Raw genomic sequence first — 22,242 nt, forward strand, 5'->3', positions numbered from 1 at the left:
ATTTTTTAAATTTTGTTTGATATTTGTGCACTTATTACGTAATTATCTGAACAATTATTTATTATTATTTAAAAAAACTTAACTGAAATATTTTTCATAAAATGCTTAAAGAACCAAACAACTCAATATTCACAACAACTTCGAATGAACAAATTACAGCACAGCCGCATTTTATTTCCTTGTCACTAAATATACATGGATATACATAACTACAGCTATTTGTATGTATTAAACCGGTGCAGCCATTAAATTTAGGGATTACTCTATGTACATTAGTATATAACAACTTTTCCATGAAGCTATGCAAACAAGTGAGCAACTCAAATACATATAATGTTACATTTCTTATAACGGTAATTATAGAAGAACAAAATAAAAACAAAAACATGAAGAAATTGAAGTGAATCAAGAAAGTCTGTAAACGATCAAGAAATATCCCACTGAATAGCATGTATGTATGTATAAAATCAATAGTAGATACGCTGTATTTAGCATTGTCGGAAAACGATTAAAAACCAATATATTTAATATATATACATATGTATATAGACTCAACTAACCTATATGGAAAGCGTATACATTTTAGATTAAAACAAATTAATTACATACATACGTGTCAAACACAATGAAGCATGCTTTTGTGTATAAAATAAAAATAAAATACTAAATATTATTACTATTAAATTTGATTCTTGTTAAAACTATGACACGATAGAAAATTAATTAACAAATTGCATATGTATGTACGAATGGAGTTTCTCATACTTTCTCGATGTCTAAAGTATCGTAAACCATTTACAAATATGAAGAGCAAAAAAATCAGGAAATGTTTTGTCTTACAAAAATACCAACATTTTGTTTATGCCTAGATTTTTAAGCACAAAAATAATTAAAACAAAAAAAAAGAAATAGTGAAGAAAAACAAAATACGAGAATTATTCTAATCTAAAGAAAGAAGTCGATTTAAATACTGCAATCATTCAAAATATCACTTATTTAGGTATGTACATATGTATGCCTGCATATGAGTCAGACCAATATACATACATACATACATATATACATGTATGGGTGTATGTAGTTATGGACTTTAGACGTTTAAAATTATACTATTATGTGATAATATGACATCATAAGTAGAAGCAAAGGCGACAACAACAACAAACATCCAAAAAGAATATTTGCAATAATCAAATTGTTGCTTTGTTATTTTCAGCTGCTAACTGTATGTTACATTCTGTATAGCGTATGTGTTGTTATATATTACGCTGTATATATGTACATATGTATGTACATATGGGTAAAGTGGAAACGAATATGCAATTGATGCGCGACGCCGCGGCATAATTTTGGTCGAATGCTTTTTTGCTAATACAAAATATGCATGTATGTATGTATTTGCAGTATTATTGTATAAAAATGTACACTACCAAAAAATACTACTGATTATATTAATCACAATTACTGTATGCATTAAAGAAATTATGCTAAATCACAATATATTTTCCTTCGTTGAAAAAAAACATAAGAGATAGCCAACGATTTTTTACTATAACATTTTATTGGGTCTTATATAGATATTGAGAGTACATAGTATATATGGTACATAAATTAGTATGTCTTCATGTATATATAAATTGTGTTGGTTTTCTACTCCGAACGAAGTTTCATTTTTGCTTTCCACAAATGTATAACATTTAAAATTCCCAATTTTAATTTTGTTTTTATTTTTATATATTTTAAACTAATTTTAATTTTTTATTTTTATTTTTATATATTTTAAATATTATTTGTTGCGATATTTATATACATATTAAGTGCTGATTAAACATATGTACGAGTTTAAATTCAAATTATTTATTTAGTGTATTATTTTTAAATAATTTATTGATTTAAGCTGCAGCACACTAAAGTCTAATTTTTAAATATATCCTCGGGCAGCGCGGAAACCACACCCAAATTAACTGTCAACACAATATTAGTGTCTCCATCAGCACCATTACTACCGTTATTGTCGCCCTGCTGTATATTCATATTATCTGAAGTTGTTGTCGCCGGATTGCTTACATTGTGTTCATCCGCCACGCGTTCGTGTTCGCTAAGCATATCAACGGCGGCATTGAGGGCGCAACATCATTTGTCCCATAGACCCAACTCCCGCATCTTGGTCTGAAAGTAACGTTCCAATGAATTAGCGCAACGATAATATTCAGTTTCCGGTGAATTATAGAAACGGCAATTGGAAAAAATACGCGCCATATCAGCCATAAAGAGCCGACGTGTTACATAATATCCTTGCTTGAGGCGTTCACCCATAGTTTTTAGATCCATCGGATATTTAATGTGATCATAATAGTCGGGTACTTCAGCCGCTGGTACTGGACGTAGGAACGGCCAGGCGGCTTGATGCTGGCGCACCGACTGTAATACAGCAGTAAAGGATGCTGCAAGTTTTTCTGGGTCGGAAGATTCTTCTAGTGGACGTGAAGTGCGTTGTGCACGCATTTGTGGTTTCCAACCGATCTCACGTAATCCGGGTATCGATTCAACTGGTATGGAACGTAATCCCTCTTTGAAACAAGTTAAACCAGGACGCACTTTTTGCACCTCATTGTGGCGTTGTGCTATTAATTCTTTCAGTATTTCGCTCTGCTTTCTTATAACTATTGTGTAGAGCAAAATTAAAATTTAAATAATTATCTAAGTAAAAATTAGAAATTTTAAATTACCAGAAATAAATTGTGTGTTCACGATGCTTGGGTGTAATTCGCAATGCATTAGCGTAGCACCATCATATTCCTTTATGAAACCAGCATAGACCGGTCGAGCTAATTTAATATCCTTGGAGAAACCTTGCTTTTTAAAGTAACCAATAGCATCACAGTCAGCATAGGTCAGCAAATGTCGTATGCCATGTTTAATGCTGTAGTCTTTTAAATGATTCATTAAATGTGTACCATAACCCTTAACTTGTTCGGACATGGTAACGGCGCAAAATACTATTTCTGTGAAACCCTGACTAGCGAAAGGTCGAAAGCAAATGCCGCCAATGGGTTGATTTTCCTTTATAAGTGCCAGCGTTTTGTGTTTTGTGTCAAATACTAATTGACTTATGTATTCACGTGGCATTTCGGGTAGTTGATAGGCAAATACTGCTTGTAGTCCAATAAGCCAAAATATTGTCTGTTTATCCACTTGTTTTGTTAGGGAATTTCCGACTACGTGAAATTCAATGGCTCGTTGTTGTTCCTCTGCTTTAACATTTTCATCGCGGGAGACATTGACCGGAAATAAGATTTCTGATTTATTGATGGCCTTTGATTCTGAAATAGCTTTCATAGCACGCACAACGGTGTCATCAGAAAGGTCCTCAAACTGACACTCTCTGAAATGCACATTTTCAATAGATGGATTATTTAGATAAAAAATGTAACTGAAACTGCATTTTTATTATATTGAAAACATACCATGTAAAAGCATTTTATATTATACAATATGCGCATGCATTCAATTTAATTAAAATACATTAAATAACTAATTAAATATTGCATGTAAAGTTCGCCTAAAAGCATGCTTTAAATTTGACTACATAAACCCGTTTGTGTGTCCACCTTCTGCATTTCGTACAACGCCGCCAATTACTTATTACTCATTAAAAAAGCCTTAATATAAGAAACGGTATAAAAAAATAGTACTTCGTACGATGACAAAGTATTCGTATCGGCGAAAAAACACAAACAAAAAAATGTCATTTGTTGCCGACTGTTTTGTGTCACTATAAACATTTTCTTTTCCAGTTGTGCACAAAGCAGCTTCCTTTACGGACGTGCACGAGCGCTCGCAATCAACCCAATATATCGATATTCACATTAAGTTCATACAATATGTATAAAGAAAACACATTTACTGCATTTACTTTTAACGTTGACTGGTCAGCTACATTTTATTAAAGTCTAAAAATCCTTTATCTTTTTTTAGTGTATTCACATACGTACTTAATTTGTATACATTGTTCGATTCATGTGTTAATCGAGAATTGTGAAATGGAAAATTACACATGCACTATTCGTGCTCACAGTCTTTCTTCAAAAAAAAAAAAAAAAAAAAAAAAAGAAAGCATATGCATATAATAAAACAAACACTTAAACTTATTTTCTGCTATTTCCTCGATTTACCATCTGCAAGTCACAATTACTAAAATTACTTTTATAGTTATATATCTATATATATACATATGTATATAAATATATATTCATTAGTCGGTTACGAACATACCGCCAAAAACTTACCCACTGACACGATCAATGCTTTCCTTTTTGACTCTTTTATGTGCGGGTTCTCCAGTGCCGGATCGCTTACTGCCAGTTGCCGCTCCAGTACTCGCCTCTTGCTGACGTTTACGTTGTTGTATTATAAAAGCTGTTGATGGACGAAATCCTTGATCCCAAATCGGCGAGTCGTCTTTTAATAGTTCAGCTTTTAGCGCATCTAAAAATTTGGGCATTTGCGTTATAATTGAACGTTTATCAGCTGGTAAGCGATCTCGTTCGGAAGAACATTTATTTCTTAGCTGCTCAGCCATATACTTGAATATGGTACGCAATAAAGTGCGACCGAACACTAGCGATGTTTCGAAATGACGCAAAGAATTGCAAAAAGCGGGCACATGGCAAAACACTAGCCATCGCGTATAATTAATCTTATATGTTGAAGCATCTTCATGCGTTAATCCAGAGCGACGCATTGATGGTGGTTCGAAGTTGTAATGATTTAAAAAATTTAGAAATGTTTTCGCCACTTCTGTCATTGTCTGTAATTCAGTTTGACTTAAATGGTTGTACTTATAGAACACAAATGATGAAACGGCTTTTGCAATGCATGGCGACTCGAATGGTGGATCGCCCAGGGGTCCATGAATAACAGCTTGTTGACGACTAAGGACACATTGACGCAAGAGACGAAATAAATACAGATACACTTTTTTGGTATCCTCATCTTCTACGCGTTGCATTGACATGAACAAATTTTCCATGTCTATTATAGCACCCAGAAGTTCGTTCATTTGAGAACCCGATATGCCATCCAGATGGGCAATATGATTTTGAAGCGGGTGTCTACAGCTGCGACATTCTTCGGTGAATTCAGGGCAATACGTTGACGATTCTACATCTCGATGACGATTTTCTTGAGGAGTTTTCCATCCAGTACAGCGGCAGCATTCGCTCTGGCAAGAAGAGTACATAGATAATTTTGCTAACTTCTGCGGAACAGGCAAGTTAAAAACTTTTTGTTTTCGCAATTGAATGCGTTGTAAGCTATTTTGGCGTGTTCCTTCCGGAGGGCCACTATTACTACCGTTTGGGTTGTGACCTGGAGTAGCATTTACGTTTCCGGATCCGGATGTTTGTTGATTATTTGCAATATTAGAATTGCCCCCTCCTCCATTGGCATTACCTCCACCATCAGTAGCATCTTCCTTTAGTGTTATCAGTGCTCCGCCAGACATAACAAATCGATTCGACTTATTTCAATTTGTTTATTGACGGTGGTTACCAATGCTTTGGAAGACTTTGACGAATTGCAATATCTCGATCAGCAATTTCACAATTCAGAAAGAGTGTAAACAAAGACAAAAAGTTTTTTGTGTGAATGTATTGACACAGCTGCCGAATACAACTTCGGCAAATCTTACTTCCACCGCAATTTTATGATAAAAGTCTCAACGTTACTCTTTGTATTTACTGACTCCTTTTTAAGTGTTTGTTTCGAAAATTGTATTAAATTTATTTTTTCTTTTCTACAATAATTATATTTAACACCAAAAATGTTTATTTTAATTTCGTCTCGCAAAGTAACTGGTTCATTTACTTTGACACACACGAACTCGAAACAGAGAACGTACATTTATATATGTATGTATTATAAATGTATGTTCTCTGCCCGAAAGACGAAGTGAAATGTTGCAGTATTGCCAGTCGCAAAAGTTGTATATACAATTATTATAACAAATTGTGAAATTATATGAATCAGTTGCATATATAAATTAAGAAAAGGTACTTACGATATCTTAATTGTTTGTTAGATAATAATTTACATATAAAAATTTATGAGTCTGAAATATATGATAAATTTATATCAAAACTTATTTAGTTTCTATGTTATGATATATTCAATTGGCTGAATGTGATTGCATATTCGATGGTTCATTGGGACATTCAAGATTCAAAGGGACAAAATAGCGCCAAATACATTCATTAGTGTACAAAAATTAAAATATAAAAATTAATAGATATTGAGATGAGCGGTAGTGATTGTTTGGATGCACAATTTTCGGCGAAATGCGGTTTAAAAACATCTGATAGTGATAATAAGCACCTGGAATGTGTGCCAATGCTTTTGATGGACGTCAAACATTGCAGCGCCTCTTCGCCAACATTTTTTGAAGCATTTGATGGCAAAGTGCATTTTCGAACAATTATGGTACATGCACGGATAGTGGGCAAACTGGTTCTGAGTAAAAATAATGGTCACTATAAGTTTGAAATTGATGACAATACCTCAATTTTGCCTTTGTTTATTCCGAAAAAAGAAGGCGACATTCTCGAATTACAACGCTTGCGAAATGAAGTGTTTATAAGAAAGTCAATTAAGGAGAATTCAGATATTTTAATTGCATTAGAGAAGCTGCTGAACAAAACTAGAAAACAACTAGACCCATCACGAATTGCAGTAGGTAACAAAGTATTTGTCTTTGGAAGGCCAGATTTGTTTCGTGGTCAAGTGGGCGTATTCGGCTTTAGTTGGGACATCGACACAGGTTGCGATAGAACAATGGAATTGGCTTTCAAGGACGAAATAATTGACTGGTATATGAATATATATAAAACATCAAAAAGATAACATTTCTATGGTTAGTTTTTTTATGATCGGTTTACTATTTATTTATTTAATGGTTTGTATGTTTAAAATTTAAATAAAAAATATTAATCCTCGCTTATTTCAACTTGTTCTATTTTTTCATTGTTCTTTGTCATATATCGAATTTGTTACATCAAAATAAATCCCCACTAGAAAAAGAACAATAGAAATCCTAAAGTCGCACCAACAAAAATTTTTTTATGTAGTTTTCGCACGAATTGCAGCACGTTTGCCAGTAACTGCTTGGAAACCCGATTTAATGCTTGCTACGGAACATCTAGAACCGCAAGATTCGCATTGCAGGAAGAATAATCTTGTATCTTTTTGCAGTATAGTTTCGGGTGAACGACAGGTGTGGCAGGTCACGTACTCTTTGATATAACGGCGCAGTACATTTTCTATCTGTTTAGGTTGGAAACGACCTTTAATAATAAGCTGCTGGTTTCCGTCCATTGAACCGCTGGTACCCAATTCAGCTAGTAAAAAGTCTAACAAATGTTTTGGCAAGCGATGAAGTGTTTTTGCAATATCCATAAAGTTAGCAAATGAAGTCTTCTTTGTGCCGACACGCAATACTTGTGGAGGTCTCATGACAAATTTCGGTTTACGTCCAGCTGCCATATCTGGATTTTTATCAAGGATAATTTCGAATACACGTTTTAATAACTCATCATATGTGTAATCACGATCTGTACCAGCCCATGAAGAACTGTTATCGTCGACTGTTTGAAAAAAAGAAACGGTATTGCATGACTATAGTTTATAAAATACAATTAAAATGCTTACCATTTTCTTTGTTCTCGCTTTTATCTTCTTCATCTTTATCGGGTAATAGTTCGCCTAATTCCTTCTTTTTAGTCTTCTTTTTCTTTTTGTCCTTTGAAAAGTTCATATCTAGGTTGATATCGTCATCTTCTGGTTCTTCCTGCACTGCAGCAGCATTGCTTTCATCTTCCTCTCCTTCCTTTTCGGATGGATGCTCATCTAAATTAAAAGGTTTCTTCTTCTTTTTCTTTTTCTTTCCAAAACTTTCTAAATCCAAAATATCTTCTAAATCAGCAGCCCCGCTATCCAGTGGAGCGTCTTCTTTAGGCTCCTCTTTTTTACTGCCATCATCAAGACCAAGTGCAGCGTCAAGGTCGAATGTCTTCTTCTTTTTCTTCTTTTTCGACAATGTTTGATCAAACTCCTGAATTGAAAATTACCATTTTTAACAATCATAAATTCGGGGATGCACATAACCTCAAAGCAACAAAAATGTGTGATACTGGTAGAAACTTACACGTTTCACCACAAAATCTCCATCATTTTCATTCCTGTACAGAGGTCAGAAGTATACAACTTACGTTTTCTACGTCCATAATTGTAATTTCAATTATATTAATTGTTTGTCTTTTCAACGTTGATGGAAGTTCCTTTTAAAATACTTTCTATAAAAATAAGAACTCGAATGTAGTATTGCATCAGACAATTCAGACAATCCTAGCCCGTTTAGCTGACAAGGCAAATGATGTACTAATCGTTGACAGTTTACATCGATGTTAATATTTTATTTATCGAATTTTTGAACACAATATTTTATCGATACTTTACTCATAAATAGCAGTATTCATAAACGCTTCGAAATTTTCTATAATAACATACGCATCAATCACAGAGGTAAAAAAGCAATATATCAAAAAATAATTAATTTTTCACTAAAATATTGGATATATATTTTCATAAAACTTATGACAAAATTGAGTACAGGAAGTTGCAAAGATAGTTTAGAATTTAATAATAAAGGAATAAAGATTTTAATGTTACAAAGATATAATTGATATATGAGTTAAAAGACAACATTCGATCGATTGCCTGTCAAATTTAATGTTTGAGTAATGAAATACAAGTATTTGAGAAGAAACATGTGCTTAAATTCGAATTTTAAAGTATTTATATACTGCGCAATAAAAGTACGATTACCATTAAATAATATTTGATTCGAAATTTTTAATAATGTATGTGATTTTTGTCAACCTTTCATGATTTTTATTCAAGCAGGCAATATATTTTATCTGAATAATGTTATTACTAGTTTTCATGTCTATTTTGTTGCGGCAACGTATACTGCGTTTCTGAGGCTGGTCAAATTTTCAATCTTTTGATTCGCTTTGCTTCAGACTTTGACTTTGACAGATAAGTCTTTGCTTTGGGGGTCAAGCCATGAGTTTGGACCATAAAAGTATGCGCGTGTAAACGCAGTCAAATCAAAATGGAAAAGCGTTACATTCACAGCTATTCTCTCTAATCGTCTGTAGGCGATAAAAAAAACAACATTTTATTTCAGCAAAAATGCAAGTTCGTCAGTTATTGTTGTTCTTGTCGCGGCATAAAATATTTCCCAATTTGGAGTTGGCAGCTCTTAACCGGATGTAAATTGTGGGAACGGAAACGTTATTTAGTAAGCATACACCGAAATAATTATTCCTTAAGCGTTCTCGATTAGCAGATCTTGATCCATGAAGAAGAAAATTAGCAGTTTATCATTGTGACCATTGAGAACGGTTGTTTTAAATTATTTTACCTGCACTAACACGGTTAGAGCACCTGTTTCATCGTTTTCGGGGTGACAATTTGTTCAAAGGACCAGTAAAATCATGTGAATGCCAAATTCTTTGGATTGAAAGCAAAGTTGAAATTAAATTTAAGTTCTTAAAAACAAAAGTTGCACTTTTATGAAAGGATAAATAATTAAGATTGAATTTTTCAACTTCTGGGAACTTTATGTTGCATTATGGAATTACTATTTTCAAACGTACTAAAATTAAACTCAAAGATTTTTGTATACGAATGTATTTCGTTGTTTCATTAACGCATTTTAATACTTAAAATAAATTAAATTTACAAATATTTTTGTAATGGAGATTATTAAATTTACAAATGATTTCACGCAATTTTCTATTAAAGGCGAGCACATTATAGTGTTAAAAACAAAATGAAATAAGCACATAACTTCTTGAACACATGTCTGTATGTACATTTAATACATAGTTAAAACTCAATTAATGCTTACATATAGCTTTTACATAAAATATTTGTTTTTAATTCAAGGCAGTTCCGCATTACAAAGCAAATTTAAATGCATATCTGCAGTACAGAAAAAAAAACAAAAAAAATTAATTAATAATAACATGTAACACAATAATAAACGATCTGTAGAAAATGAATGAAAGTGTTTTCGTCTAACTACTTATTTTAAGGAAGGCATGTACATGTAAGTAACTTTTAGACATTTTATCGTTGTGTAGCAAGAGCATTAAAGAGTCCGCTTTGAAGGCAGATTTCAGCTTGAAATAGTTTTTTTCTTTTGAGAGAGGAATATTTAAAATATTTAGATGTGGGCACTTATTGTCTTTCCAGGATGAATAAGCTCTGGTCCAACGCCTCCAGCCAGCTGTTGCACTAAAATTCCCACTTCATAAGCAAGGCTTTCGGTTTCCTATAACAACGAAATAAATTAACACTTTTATACTTTTATGTAAATGTTAAACTTACGTTTTTGGTAGCTGCTTCTGCATAGACACGCACCACATCTTCTGTACCTGATGGTCTTACGAATGCACGGCCTCTTTTATAGTTGGATACCACCTTGTCTATGGCTTCTTGCAGACCGACTGGTGTCACACAAACACGCTCTGCATCGGTTGTCGTGATGACATTACGATCTTGAACTTTAATTTTCAATTGAAGATTCGGCAAATCATCGTACGTCGCCAACCAGTCTTTAACGTCCCAGCCCTTATGGTTCAAAATTGTTTCGACTAGCAACATGTCCGATATGGCATCGCCCACGGTTTCATTGATGAGATCTATAACATGCAGTAGTGTTTTCGCGTCCACACTTGTTTCGGATTCCGCCTTTATCAGACTCTTAGCATTTTCGCTGAATATAACAGTTCCGTGTCCGTTAGCCTCAAAATATACACCAATATCGTATTGCAGTGCTTTATGATGCAGATGCTTAACACCAGTGGGTACGCATGCCACTGGTACTTGCAACGTATTGGAAATATAGTCCGTTGAACCACCATTAGCATATGCTGTTTGCACCAAACCCATACTCAGATCAAGCCCACAACGTTTTACCATTTCCATAAGATAGTCTGCTACTAACGTAGCAATACGGTCACCATCCAATAATCTGAAATGATTTTTATCATCGGTGAAGAAGTATACTACGCGATCGGCATCACCATCGACGCTCACACAACGGGTATATGGTTCCACAATTGGCATACCTATGGGCACACCTTGCTTCACTTTCACATAATCAGCACCGCAGTTCTCATTTATTTTTCCATCGCCCTTATTAATTACATCCACTTGCAAGGAATCATGCATTCGTTTAATAAACTGCAGCATTTTTCGTGCACCTACACCATTTGCACCATCGAATACCAACTTATTGCTGTAGTTGCCATTTTCTAATTTGTCACCACGTAATATTTCAAATGCTGTGATCAATTTTTTGTAGTATCCCTCCTCCGTTGGCTGACCGTAGGCACCTCTAGTATTAGCAGCTACTACAAAGAAGTGCAACATTGGCGTCGTAACAATACCAAATTCACGAACATTTCCCTTTAGCGCAATTACACCGTCAGCCACAGCCTTCAGCAGCCGTGGACTATGGTAGCGGTTATCCATACCGACAAATACAATGGAAGAAGAACCTACGTCTATTTTGTTATCACTTATAATCTTGGCAACATGCGCTTCAAGTTCGCTATCCTCAACATTAGCCAAATCAGTCGCAATGGATTCCCAACTGGCTTCCAGCATTTCACCTTTTGGGTCAATCAATTTGACACCATTATCCGGCTCTGGATTATGGGAGGCAGTGACCATTACACCAATCACAGCGCCGCCACGAATTCGAGAACGAAGTGTAGCTAAAACGCCCATGCGGTACATAACACTGTCCAGGAATTCGGCTCTGAAATAAAAAAATGCCATTAGAAACATATTAATTTGTATGTATATACATTCATATGTAGAACTAAAATAAAATTTAATATCTCACTATATTGTGTACAAAATTAATACATATAGTACATGTATGTAAGAACTGATACACAAGTTTATCAACAGCACTTTTGCGGTTTGTTTGCAATATTAACAACAAAAGATAATGTACTGATAATAGTGTACTTACGTACATACCGGTGTTTATTTTATTTGTTATAGCAAAATCTATCTGTGCATAATAATATATGTGTGGCTAGTAATGTTGTAATATCATAATAAGCATGCATCTCAATACATAAGGAAACAGAGTCTTAATTAAGCTCAAGCAATTAAGAACAGATTCGAGACAAATAGTATGTATACATATCTATATGAAGTACATAACAAATGCATATTACAAGACATCATACAACTCATAAATTTTATAGCATGCTTTCGGTAGGCGATTTCAATTCCTTAGTAGGTAATGGAACAGTTGTTTACCTTGAAGTTGAAAATGCATGAAAGCACAAAATAAAAGTTCCCAGAATATGGAAATAATTTGTATTACAAATGGCAAAAAGTATCTAGTCATTGCAAAAAAAAAGTGAAGGGAGCTGCAATGGTTCGGAGGTGATTCAACCCATGCATTACATAGCAATAACGGCTAGCTGTGATTCACCTGTATACAATGCCCTAGATTGTGGCTACTTGGCCCCAATAGTTTTTGCTTTAATAATTCAGAGCAAATGGTTAAAAAAACAAACAATATCAACGAACATATATGTATTTTTATATGTACGTAAACTGTAAGAAAGCCTAGGTTTATTTTTGAAGGGGTGATTGGCAAGTTTTTAGTGTTTGTAATAGATGTATGTATATATAAAATGCCGTGCCTACTAGCAATAATTACTTGTATATACATACATATTAACTAACATATGTGCTTTGACCTTTAAGCAGGTCAGCTGCTACCATTTAGACTAATGCATCGAGTTAGCCATTTATTGGCGTGGCTTCTTTGATATAAAGTATATACTTGTTTGTGTAATTTATACAAAATAATAATATGCGGTACAAAAAATCTATAAATAAAAATGTTATGTGGGAATTATAGGGAGGTGGCAGGCATGCATATGTATACATACAGATGCATATATAATGGTTCACGCGGTTGGGTTTAAAATATGAATATACAGTTGAATATTGGGAACTTCAATCACCGGTATTACAGAATATGTTCTGCTAGCACTTATGCCTTTATCAGTCTACATCAAAGTTTTTAAACAAATTGTAAGAAATAATATTAACAGCTCTCAATATAATTTAAATTTCACTTACTTGCCACGAAAACCTGCCGTGCCATATTGTATTGGTGCTGTTGACTTCTTTGGATACATTTCCCTTGCAAACGCGTACACTGTTCGTAGGTTTATGGACATTTTGTAGTATTCAACAATTCACTTTGATTCGAAACACCAAACGCAGAAATTCGAGTTATTTGCCACGACACACAACAAAACACGTTCGTAGACAATGGCACGGCACCTACAGAGAGTAAAAGTATATTATCTCAAAACCGGGAAGACTTGATTTGGAATTTATCAACAATATTTTAATATATGTAATACATATAATCAATTGTATGTATTTGTATTAACGGCCTCCTACTGTTTAGAGGTGGCACACCATTATTTTGATAGTGTGAGAAAAGATATTTATTTTTCTTTGCGCTATTGTTTTTTGTGATTTTCAATATAAATTCACTTATGAGAGCTTACTTTAAAATATTTTGAATGAAATGTACAACTCGAAAAGTTTCCGGGAAAACAGCCGATATCATTTGTTAAAAGCTAGAAAATGACCAAATGTCAAAATATCAGAACTGTGAGAATAGCGCAACACCCACAGAGCGTAAAATTTATCAAGTAAAGTCGATTACGATTACGATTACCAAATTTAACGGTTCATTTATAGCGAAATTTCAGTGGTTTTATTTTATAATATAAAATCAATTGTTTTAATATCTCATAATCAAAGGAAAATATTCTCAAATTCGCAGCAATTTATTTAGATAAATAATATTTAACAATATATTTCAAGTTTGTTTATAATGTTTTCCAACACTATGAGAACATCAAAAAACGCTGAAATCGTTTTTCTTGCCAACTTCCCTTTCCTTTTAAAATACAATGTTTTGAATTTAGGAATTTAATTTGATTTAAATGAAAAAAAAAAAAAAAATTCTGTCAATTATCTAAAGTTGGGAAAATTTTACATATTCAATCATTTCATAATTTTTGCGTAATGAAGCAAAAATAAAATTGTAGAAAACACCTCATTAACACAACATTCACATCTACGTAAGCCGAATGGGTTTGGCCAAGGATTGTCATGTAAATGCTATTTACTAACACTTACCGGTAAGATTTGAGAGTTGTTTTTACTACTACAAAAATAAACACATTTTTCATTGCTGCTTCTGTGTATTTATAGACCAAAAATTGTAAAAGGAACCGCGCACTCAGCTCCATTTGTCCTGTATAAAATATGAAATTGACTTCAAAAAATAATTGGTTCGAACAATAATAATATGAAAAAAAAACAAGTACAATTTTTTTTACCACAAACACACTTTCACACTTCCCACTCTTACGAATGACACCAACAGATATTCTCAGAAGGTAGACAAGATATTTGAGGTGGTGAAAATAAATATTCCAGAAATTTTTACAAAAGAATATTTCTTTATTATACCATATATTTGTATTGGTTACAGTTACTTTAAGCATATACATATGTTGTGTGTATATACTTCGTTATAAATATAAAAAACTGGACGGATTTCTACATAAAAAAATTTGGACGGAATGTTTCAATATAAGGCACTTAATTATGAATGTATAAATATTTTGATTACGAGCTATACGAGAATACATATGGACAACAATTTGCTTATTTGAGATACATAAGTGTGTAGATGTAAAATAATCTACCTTTGTGCTTATGTTGCAAAATGCACTGCGTACATTGTTTTGTAGAAATTACGACATATAAACGTGAAAACATATGATTGTTGCTTTAACAAGTCATACCTTCTTTATACTTAACCTAAGGTATTTATTTTTATAAGTGTCAATTTTTGAACTATTTTGGAATTACTTTAGTAATATTGTTTAAAAAAATAGTAATTATTTTTAAATACCTAAAGTATAGATGGAATAATTTGCTCTCAAAATCCTAAGAGAAAAGCATATAAAATAAAGAGAAGCGGTACGGAAACCATTAACTGCGCTGCACCGGCATAACAATCAGTGATACGTCGGGCACGCATAAAGTTGCTGCCCAAGTAGATATCGTAGCGACGTTGATTAGGTGGTATGACGCGTAGTTGGCGTGTGGCGTCTTGGAAGATTAGATCGTAAAAGCCCATCGGGGAAGAGAACATACTGAAGCTAAACGTATCGGTATTTTTGCGACCGTACAGTTGTTGGGCGTAGGTTAATAAATTAATGTATGCATTAATTTGGGTGTCATTGTAGTTAACACCGCCACGCGTTACAATTGCATTTGCCTTAACCTTACCCAAGTTACATTTTTTATAGTCATGCAACTCAGCGCGAGTACCTGCAATAATTTATATGTTTAATTGGAGTTAAAACAAATTTCTTTGTTGTAGCTTACCATCGGTACAAAGTAATTCGAAATCATCGTTGAGTGTATTTCGAGCCCACCACTCTTTACGTTTGCCACCCGTACTTTCCATAACAGTGGTATGCTTCATAAACGCCACATGTCCTCCACCCTCAACTAGACAACGGAATGCACCGGTATGACCATAGTAATCTTCAGATGCATCACGTCTACAATAACGATAGCTGGTGCCATGACAAAGATCACACATGCTGTCGTAGGGTACGCCAGTGTTATATTCATTACTGATAGCGCCAGGTATACACGACTTCGTGAAGTATTCAGCAGCAGCACGTATTGAATCGCAACCGTATGGGCGTATCCAACCGTTCGATATGAGGAAGGCCATTGGATAGGTCCAGCCAGCGGCGGTGTTAATGCCTGTGTGACATGTATATTTGCCCTTTAGATATGTCAGTTCAGTGTCTGGATCTTCCTCCTTCGCGACGGCTACAACATAATACTCCGGTTCGCCCAAATTGTAAACTTCAGACATAAAAGGAATCAAGTCATAATTCAAACCACCAGTATATACATCGCCTGCATCAAATACGGCGATATCAGCTTTTCCGGATTGGATCCATTGCATGCAATTAATGTGCGAATGTTCCTTTTTGCATATCAGTTCAGGTTTTAATATTTGTGCTTTTAAAGCAATCTAAGGGAATAAAGATGTAAGTTTATTAAATACAATTCTAATAAAAGCAAAGGAAACCTGCCTTCATTTTAATACATTTCTCTAGCTCTGGATCGGATGTTACACACAGTGTCATACTAGGTACTGGACAATCACGTATACCATAAATGTAAGTGGTTGTGTCTTGCAAATGTTTGCTAAATGATTGATCATCTTCTGGAATTAATATTAGCGATCGTGCAGAATCCTGCAATTTGAGCATTGACAATAAATAAAAAAAATTTAAATTGAAAATGCATTTATAGGTTTAGTCATTAAATTATTTTTCAAACGTTCACAGTACTCACCTGAAACATAAGGTTTGCTTTGCCATGACGACGTGACTCGAATATTCGGAATTTCTCATATAGAATGGTTTCGTTCGTACCATCCGGATAATTGCGATCCGTTGTGAAACTTGAATCCAAACGATCATTGCGAAAACCGCTATTACCACCATCATAATTATCATAAGGGTTTCGGTTGTATGTATTGGATGTGTCGTATGGATTATTTGAATTATACGGATTATTGTTATTTACTCCGTAAGTGTTACCGTATTGATCATTGTTTACATTGTAATTGAAATTATTTCCCGCCTCGCCATTTAAACGTTTATTTTGCTCGTTCGCTTCTTCGCGCAGAGCATCTGAGTAAAGTTCAATTATACGTCTTAAAAATTGTTGAAATTTCTTTCGTTCGAATGAATTTCGTGCAGAGGACGTAACGACTGCATCGGAGGGGATAACACCCCAGTTGCATTGGCGGTATTCGCTGACAGGCACTCGACGACCATCACGACAAAGCAGTTCAAAGCGATCAGGTGATAAACTACCTTTATTTTGGAAGAAGGAATCGATTTAAAAAAAGTATATAATTTTTTATTATGGCCAGCTTACTGAATTCGTTAGTTTGCAGCATTTCCGTGACTGTTGAGTCGCGTAGAAAAGCCACTTCACCAGCTTCGAGGAGACAACGGAAAGCACCATCGTAGCCAAAGTAAGGATCTTTTGCCGAACATCTTCCACCAGGTATTTTACCTGTGCACAGCGTACATAGTCTGTGGACAAAAAATATTTAAAATTATTCATACATGTAAAGTGAAATCTTTTTAAACATTTACTTATCAGAATTGTCTCCAATTGGATTGTATTTGTTGATCAATGAGTACACGGCGCAAGAGTTATTAAAATAATTGGCAGCGGTTTTGACTTGATTGTTGCAGTCAACTACTTCCATGCCACCTTCACGTTGCAACTGCATATAAGAAAGTATATTAGTGAAATATCTAAAAAAATTAGTAATTATAATTACCGTATAAATGGGCACAATCCACCCGGCCATGCTACCCACCCACGGGAAGCAGGCACGTTTGTTTCGCAAATCTCTTAAACTGTAAACATCTTGCAAAGTGTCTTTTTTGACAACAGCGACAGCGTGATAATTTGAAAGACCACCGGCAAACTTTTCTTGCATTATAGGTACTAAAGAATTGTATCTACCAGCTGTAAAAACGTCACCCGCATCAAGTGTTGTTACGTGTGCTTTTTCATGATCGATATGGTGAATACATTCATCCGCGCTATAACCCAAAAAACACGTGAGATTTAAATACGCATCATCAAATAAAGCTCGATCACGTTCAATGGCAACGGTGAGGTTTTGACATTTATATTGTTCTTCAAGTGATTTGGTGCACCAAATAATGTTTTTAACTTGTCGCTCATATTCATAGTGATGTTGAGCATCTGTGAATACAAGAATATTAAGTGAGACTTTCGAACAATTTTAATATAAAATTATAAGTTTGATAAAATATAAATTACTATGAACTTATATGTTATATTAATATCACTACTTTAAATAATAAATATTATTAAATTAATTATGTTATATTAATATCACTACTTTAAATAATAAATATTATTAAATTAAGCAACGCCCCATTAATTGTTGCTTTCTGAATGCGTCATGTTTTCTTCCTCATCAAAACTAAGCAACTTTCGCATCGCATGTTCTTTCGATCTTACCTATATCCTTCCCCTGCAACAGGAATATAAATATGCTTAGTAAACATATTCGCAACATTTTGAGGTAGTTTTTAGTACTCTGCAATAAAAATTAAAAGATACAATTTTTGTTTACAGCAATTAATGAAATGACACACCCAACAAAATGTTTAGAATGGCGGCAGTACCAAAGCAAATACCAAAGTGAAATAATGACAGCGAACGTCAACTCAAAAAAATTTAGTGCATGTTTAGGTACAGCAGAGAACGTAATACACGTTCTCGGGATACAGCTTCAAAACGTCTTCTGTATGGACTTTATTAAAATATCCTTTTTTTATATTTTTGTTGATTTACGTATACATTTAAATTCGTGCAAATACTAGCGATTCCTTTTTATTGAATTTTGCAATAAGTACCGTTGCTTGGTGGTCTACGACCTATTTTACTACAATTTTAATTTACTTGTGGCAACACTATTACTTATTATCAGCTGATGGCCGGTTATCAGTTCGCCCAATTGGATACGTGGATTTTCTTTAAATAATCAAGTATTGGAATCCATTATCCATTGTTTTTAACAATTTAACCTGATTTTAACATTTTACATCTTCTTACCTAAGTATTGATCATTCAAATAATTCCTTGTGTAAAATGACGACAGCAAATTTGCAAAGAGATGAGCTCTTATTGCTTTTTGATGTGGATGGTACACTGACCTATCCACGCAGCAATATTCAACCAGAATTCGAAGCATTCATGTACTCAAAAGTGAAGCCGCGGGCAAATATTGCAACTGTTGGCGGTTCTGATTTGGAAAAAATGTTTGAACAATTAAATGGTAAAAAAATACTTGAGGAATTTGATTTCCTGTTCCCTGAAAATGGTTTAGTGCAAATTGATCATGGCAAAGAAGCTGGAAAACAAAACATAATACAACATCTTGGCGAACCCACATTGAAACGGTTTATTAATTTTGTACTACGTTATTTGTCTGAACTGGATTTGCCCATTAAGCGGGGTACTTTCATAGAATTTAGAAATGGTATGATGAATGTATGTCCAATGGGTAGACAATGTACGCGTTCGGAGCGAAACATGTTCGTCGAATACGAGAAAAAACATCCTGTGCGTGAAGAAATGATTAAAATACTTCAAAAAGAATTCGTAGATGTTGATTTACAATACAGTATTGGTGGCCAAATCAGTTTTGACGTGTTTCCAAAAGGTTGGGATAAAACATATTCTCTGCGATATATTGAGGCCAATTACAAATTTAAAGAAATACACTTTTTCGGTGATAAGACTGAACCCGGCGGGAACGATTACGAAATTTTCATTGACCCACGCGTGATATCGCATAAAGTCGCCACGCCTGATGACACACGCCGTATACTTACAGAATTGCTGCAACTTTCCAATCCTTAAATTGCATTTTATGTTTTTCCTTGCTTGCTTTTTTTACATTTAACAAGAATCGTTAATAATAAATATATATCCAATTATTTTTCTAAAAGACTTACAAAAACGAAGATCTATGTAATATCTGAGTTTATTACTTATTGTAATTAACAATTAATCAGTTTCCATTCCTGCGTCATCGTCATCGTCATCACTGTCACTATCACTTTCAGAGCTATCATCCTCATTCTCATCCGTATCGCTACTTTCACTGTCAACCCATTCATGTGCGTTCATATCGTTGGGAATGATAGATTTCCATTCATCCAATTTATGCAAATCCAAAGCATAGAAATCATTGAATGTGTATTGTTTGTTATCTTCCTCATAAAGCCCACCATATACGTAAAGCACACCTTTCGATACGCATAAACCAGAGTTCATGCGGGGTGAAGGCACATTCTTCGGTCGTCGGTTTGGAAACAAACTGGGTACTTTCGGTAAAGACGCGTTGCTACTTATACTTGGTCCTGCCACTGTAACGGTAAATATGCCATCTGTACTTGTGGTCCCAGCAGAGTTTGTAGCCACCCCCATTTCGACATCCTGCGTCGTCGTTTCTTTGTTTTTCTTGTTAATGCTCTTTTCCTTTTTAGTTATTTCCAATAATCGCCAGGTTTGCGTAGTTAAGTCCAGTGACAAAAGCTCCTCGCCGAACTGTCCTTTTATATCTTCCTCGTCTTCATCAATGTCCATGACACCACCAAAACAATACGACTTACCATTAGGAGCTGTCGTACAACTAACACTACTCCGTGGCAGGGGCCTATAGCCACCAGGTTTTACTGTGACCCATTTAAATTTATCTGAATTGGTCTCTGCAATATTAAATGCACAAGTGTTTTAAAATATGAACATGACTCTAATTACCAGTTGACAAGAAAAAACTTACTATCAGGCACAAGTGAGAACATATCTGTGTGTACAACGCCACGGTCTGCATCTTTCTTAATTGCTGCCTTTGAATAACCACCCCATATAAGTACTTTACCATCGGGACAAGCTGCCATACAGCAACCGGAACGCGGTGCTGGTACAAGGGCACCACTTACGTCGACCTTCAACCATACATATGATTCCAACGAAAATATGTGTACGTCGTTAAAATAACGGTAAGACTGATTATTATCGTGGAAGCCTCCAAAAATAAATATACGTTTTTTGTTCACAACCATTCTATGACCGCTACGGGCGCTTGGTCCATTCGGTGCATTCACTTTTTCCCATGTACGCGTTTTCATACGCATCACCCAAAGATCTTTATAATGATAAAATTGCAGCTGCGACGGACTGGCATGCTCTCCACCGAAAACCTAAAAAAAAAAATGGAAAAATAGTTTGGAATACATAAAATAGTATACTTAAAATAAATACCCATAATTGGCCGCCATCCGTTGCTACAGTAACCATTTGATGACCGCTACGTGGTGCTGGTCCTGCTGGAGATTGCACTTGCTTCCATTCATTTTTTGCAATATTATAGAAAAACAAATCATTGTAAACACAAACGCGTTGACCATTATAAAATTCTCCACCAAAAAGTATGAGCTCTTCTTTTTCGGGATGGGCGACCAAAGTGAAATTCGAACGTGGCGTTGGCGGTGGACAAATCTCTTCCGTCACGGTTTTACGCCGTGTTTCCTCAGCCTCTAATTTAGCTACCACCTCTGCTATATCAGCCTAAAAATTGTCATTGCGAGATATAGTATCTATTACAATTGTTTACTATTTATAACAACATACCTCACCAAGCTTCTCCAACATACGCTTTTGCTTGGCTGCCAATTTCTTATCCGTTTTCATAGCCGTCTTTTCAGCCCCTTTACCTTTCTTCTTATTTTTATCCTTCTTACCCATGATTAAAATAAATTTAAATGTGTAATGTAATTTAGTGAAAGTCTATTGCAAAATTTTATAAATAAAACACCGGTTGCACGTGTATTAATCAGGGTTGCTTTTTAAAGCATTTATTTAAATAACAATGCAGGTATGCACAGAGCCAGAGAAAAATTAGGAAATAAAGAGTTTGTTAAAATTAGTTCTTATAAAAAATTATAGTGGAAAATTTAAACAAATAAAAGATGAACCTGTAAAGTGCTACGTCTTTTCAAACACTTCATGGTTACGAAGTATAAAATTAATTTTATTATAATTTTTTTTATTTATTTGATTGCAAAAAGTTTTTTTGCTTTAATACACTGACCCCAAAACATTTTTATATCTCTGCGAGTGGATTTAGCAAAGCCACAAGTCAATAAGAAATGGTCAACAGATGTCGCTACTTATTTATGCTTGCAGAGAACGTATAATATAAAATGATAAACGTTCTGTCTATATCAGAGAAAGTAATTTAATTCGAATGTATTCAATTGCACATGTATTCATAAATATGCACAARAAGAATTCATATGAATACACATGTCTGCATGTAAACTGTATAGAAACATAAGTAAAAGAGCGAACATGCGTCTGTTAGAGCAATATATAGTTTTGAGCATAATT

At 34.3% G+C, this 22,242-nt stretch overlaps 7 protein-coding genes across 8 annotated transcripts; 2 read left to right on the forward strand and 5 right to left on the reverse strand.

Annotated features, from left to right (window-relative positions):
• Positions 1-2,059: 2,059 nt before the first annotated feature.
• On the reverse strand, positions 2,060-5,921 carry LOC108965469 (histone acetyltransferase KAT2A). The gene is made up of 3 exons (XM_018927915.1): positions 4,290-5,921; positions 2,730-3,385; positions 2,060-2,663 (listed from the first exon to the last, which is right to left on the reverse strand). The coding sequence occupies exons 1-3, from the start codon at positions 5,504-5,506 to the stop codon at positions 2,134-2,136; spliced, it is 2,403 nt and encodes an 800-aa protein (XP_018783460.1). The 5' UTR covers positions 5,507-5,921; the 3' UTR covers positions 2,060-2,133.
• A 293-nt stretch (positions 5,922-6,214) lies between these two features.
• LOC108978271 lies at positions 6,215-6,913 on the forward strand. The gene has a single exon (XM_018948445.1). It carries the CDS (start codon positions 6,298-6,300, stop codon positions 6,898-6,900), a length of 603 nt encoding a protein of 200 aa, XP_018803990.1. The 5' UTR covers positions 6,215-6,297; the 3' UTR covers positions 6,901-6,913.
• A 76-nt stretch (positions 6,914-6,989) lies between these two features.
• Positions 6,990-8,435, reverse strand: LOC108978263 (eukaryotic translation initiation factor 2 subunit 2). Its single transcript, XM_018948432.1, has 3 exons — positions 8,265-8,435; positions 7,705-8,107; positions 6,990-7,640 (listed from the first exon to the last, which is right to left on the reverse strand). Exons 1-3 carry the CDS (start codon positions 8,277-8,279, stop codon positions 7,117-7,119), a joined length of 942 nt encoding a protein of 313 aa, XP_018803977.1. The 5' UTR covers positions 8,280-8,435; the 3' UTR covers positions 6,990-7,116.
• A 1,331-nt stretch (positions 8,436-9,766) lies between these two features.
• On the reverse strand, positions 9,767-13,771 carry LOC108978256 (phosphoacetylglucosamine mutase). Its single transcript, XM_018948420.1, has 4 exons — positions 13,683-13,771; positions 13,243-13,449; positions 10,453-11,890; positions 9,767-10,396 (listed from the first exon to the last, which is right to left on the reverse strand). The coding sequence occupies exons 2-4, from the start codon at positions 13,341-13,343 to the stop codon at positions 10,289-10,291; spliced, it is 1,647 nt and encodes a 548-aa protein (XP_018803965.1). The 5' UTR covers positions 13,344-13,449; positions 13,683-13,771; the 3' UTR covers positions 9,767-10,288.
• A 936-nt stretch (positions 13,772-14,707) lies between these two features.
• On the reverse strand, positions 14,708-18,453 carry LOC108965521 (melanotransferrin). 2 transcript variants are annotated; one of them, XM_018928007.1, is made up of 9 exons: positions 18,436-18,453; positions 18,301-18,379; positions 17,585-18,018; positions 17,394-17,527; positions 17,170-17,330; positions 16,579-17,105; positions 16,314-16,478; positions 15,586-16,252; positions 14,708-15,528 (listed from the first exon to the last, which is right to left on the reverse strand). In XM_018928007.1, the coding sequence occupies exons 2-9, from the start codon at positions 18,356-18,358 to the stop codon at positions 15,134-15,136; spliced, it is 2,541 nt and encodes an 846-aa protein (XP_018783552.1). In that variant the 5' UTR covers positions 18,359-18,379; positions 18,436-18,453; the 3' UTR covers positions 14,708-15,133. The 2 variants fall into 2 exon arrangements, with proteins under 2 accessions (XP_018783552.1, XP_018783546.1); XM_018928001.1 differs by lacking the exon at positions 18,436-18,453 and having other exon boundaries at positions 18,301-18,429.
• A 316-nt stretch (positions 18,454-18,769) lies between these two features.
• On the forward strand, positions 18,770-19,822 carry LOC108978219 (probable phosphomannomutase). Its single transcript, XM_018948378.1, has 2 exons — positions 18,770-18,830; positions 18,903-19,822. Exon 2 carries the CDS (start codon positions 18,934-18,936, stop codon positions 19,705-19,707), a length of 774 nt encoding a protein of 257 aa, XP_018803923.1. The 5' UTR covers positions 18,770-18,830; positions 18,903-18,933; the 3' UTR covers positions 19,708-19,822.
• LOC108978208 (kelch domain-containing protein 4) lies at positions 19,782-21,675 on the reverse strand. The gene is made up of 4 exons (XM_018948366.1): positions 21,484-21,675; positions 21,115-21,420; positions 20,633-21,053; positions 19,782-20,558 (listed from the first exon to the last, which is right to left on the reverse strand). The coding sequence occupies exons 1-4, from the start codon at positions 21,595-21,597 to the stop codon at positions 19,855-19,857; spliced, it is 1,545 nt and encodes a 514-aa protein (XP_018803911.1). The 5' UTR covers positions 21,598-21,675; the 3' UTR covers positions 19,782-19,854.
• Between the last annotated feature and the right edge of the window lie 567 nt (positions 21,676-22,242).

This window comes from Bactrocera latifrons, unplaced genomic scaffold (assembly GCF_001853355.1).
Source record: "Bactrocera latifrons isolate USDA-ARS-PBARC rearing strain unplaced genomic scaffold, ASM185335v1 scaffold_1, whole genome shotgun sequence".
NCBI classification, from domain to species: Eukaryota; Metazoa; Arthropoda; class Insecta; order Diptera; family Tephritidae; genus Bactrocera; species Bactrocera latifrons.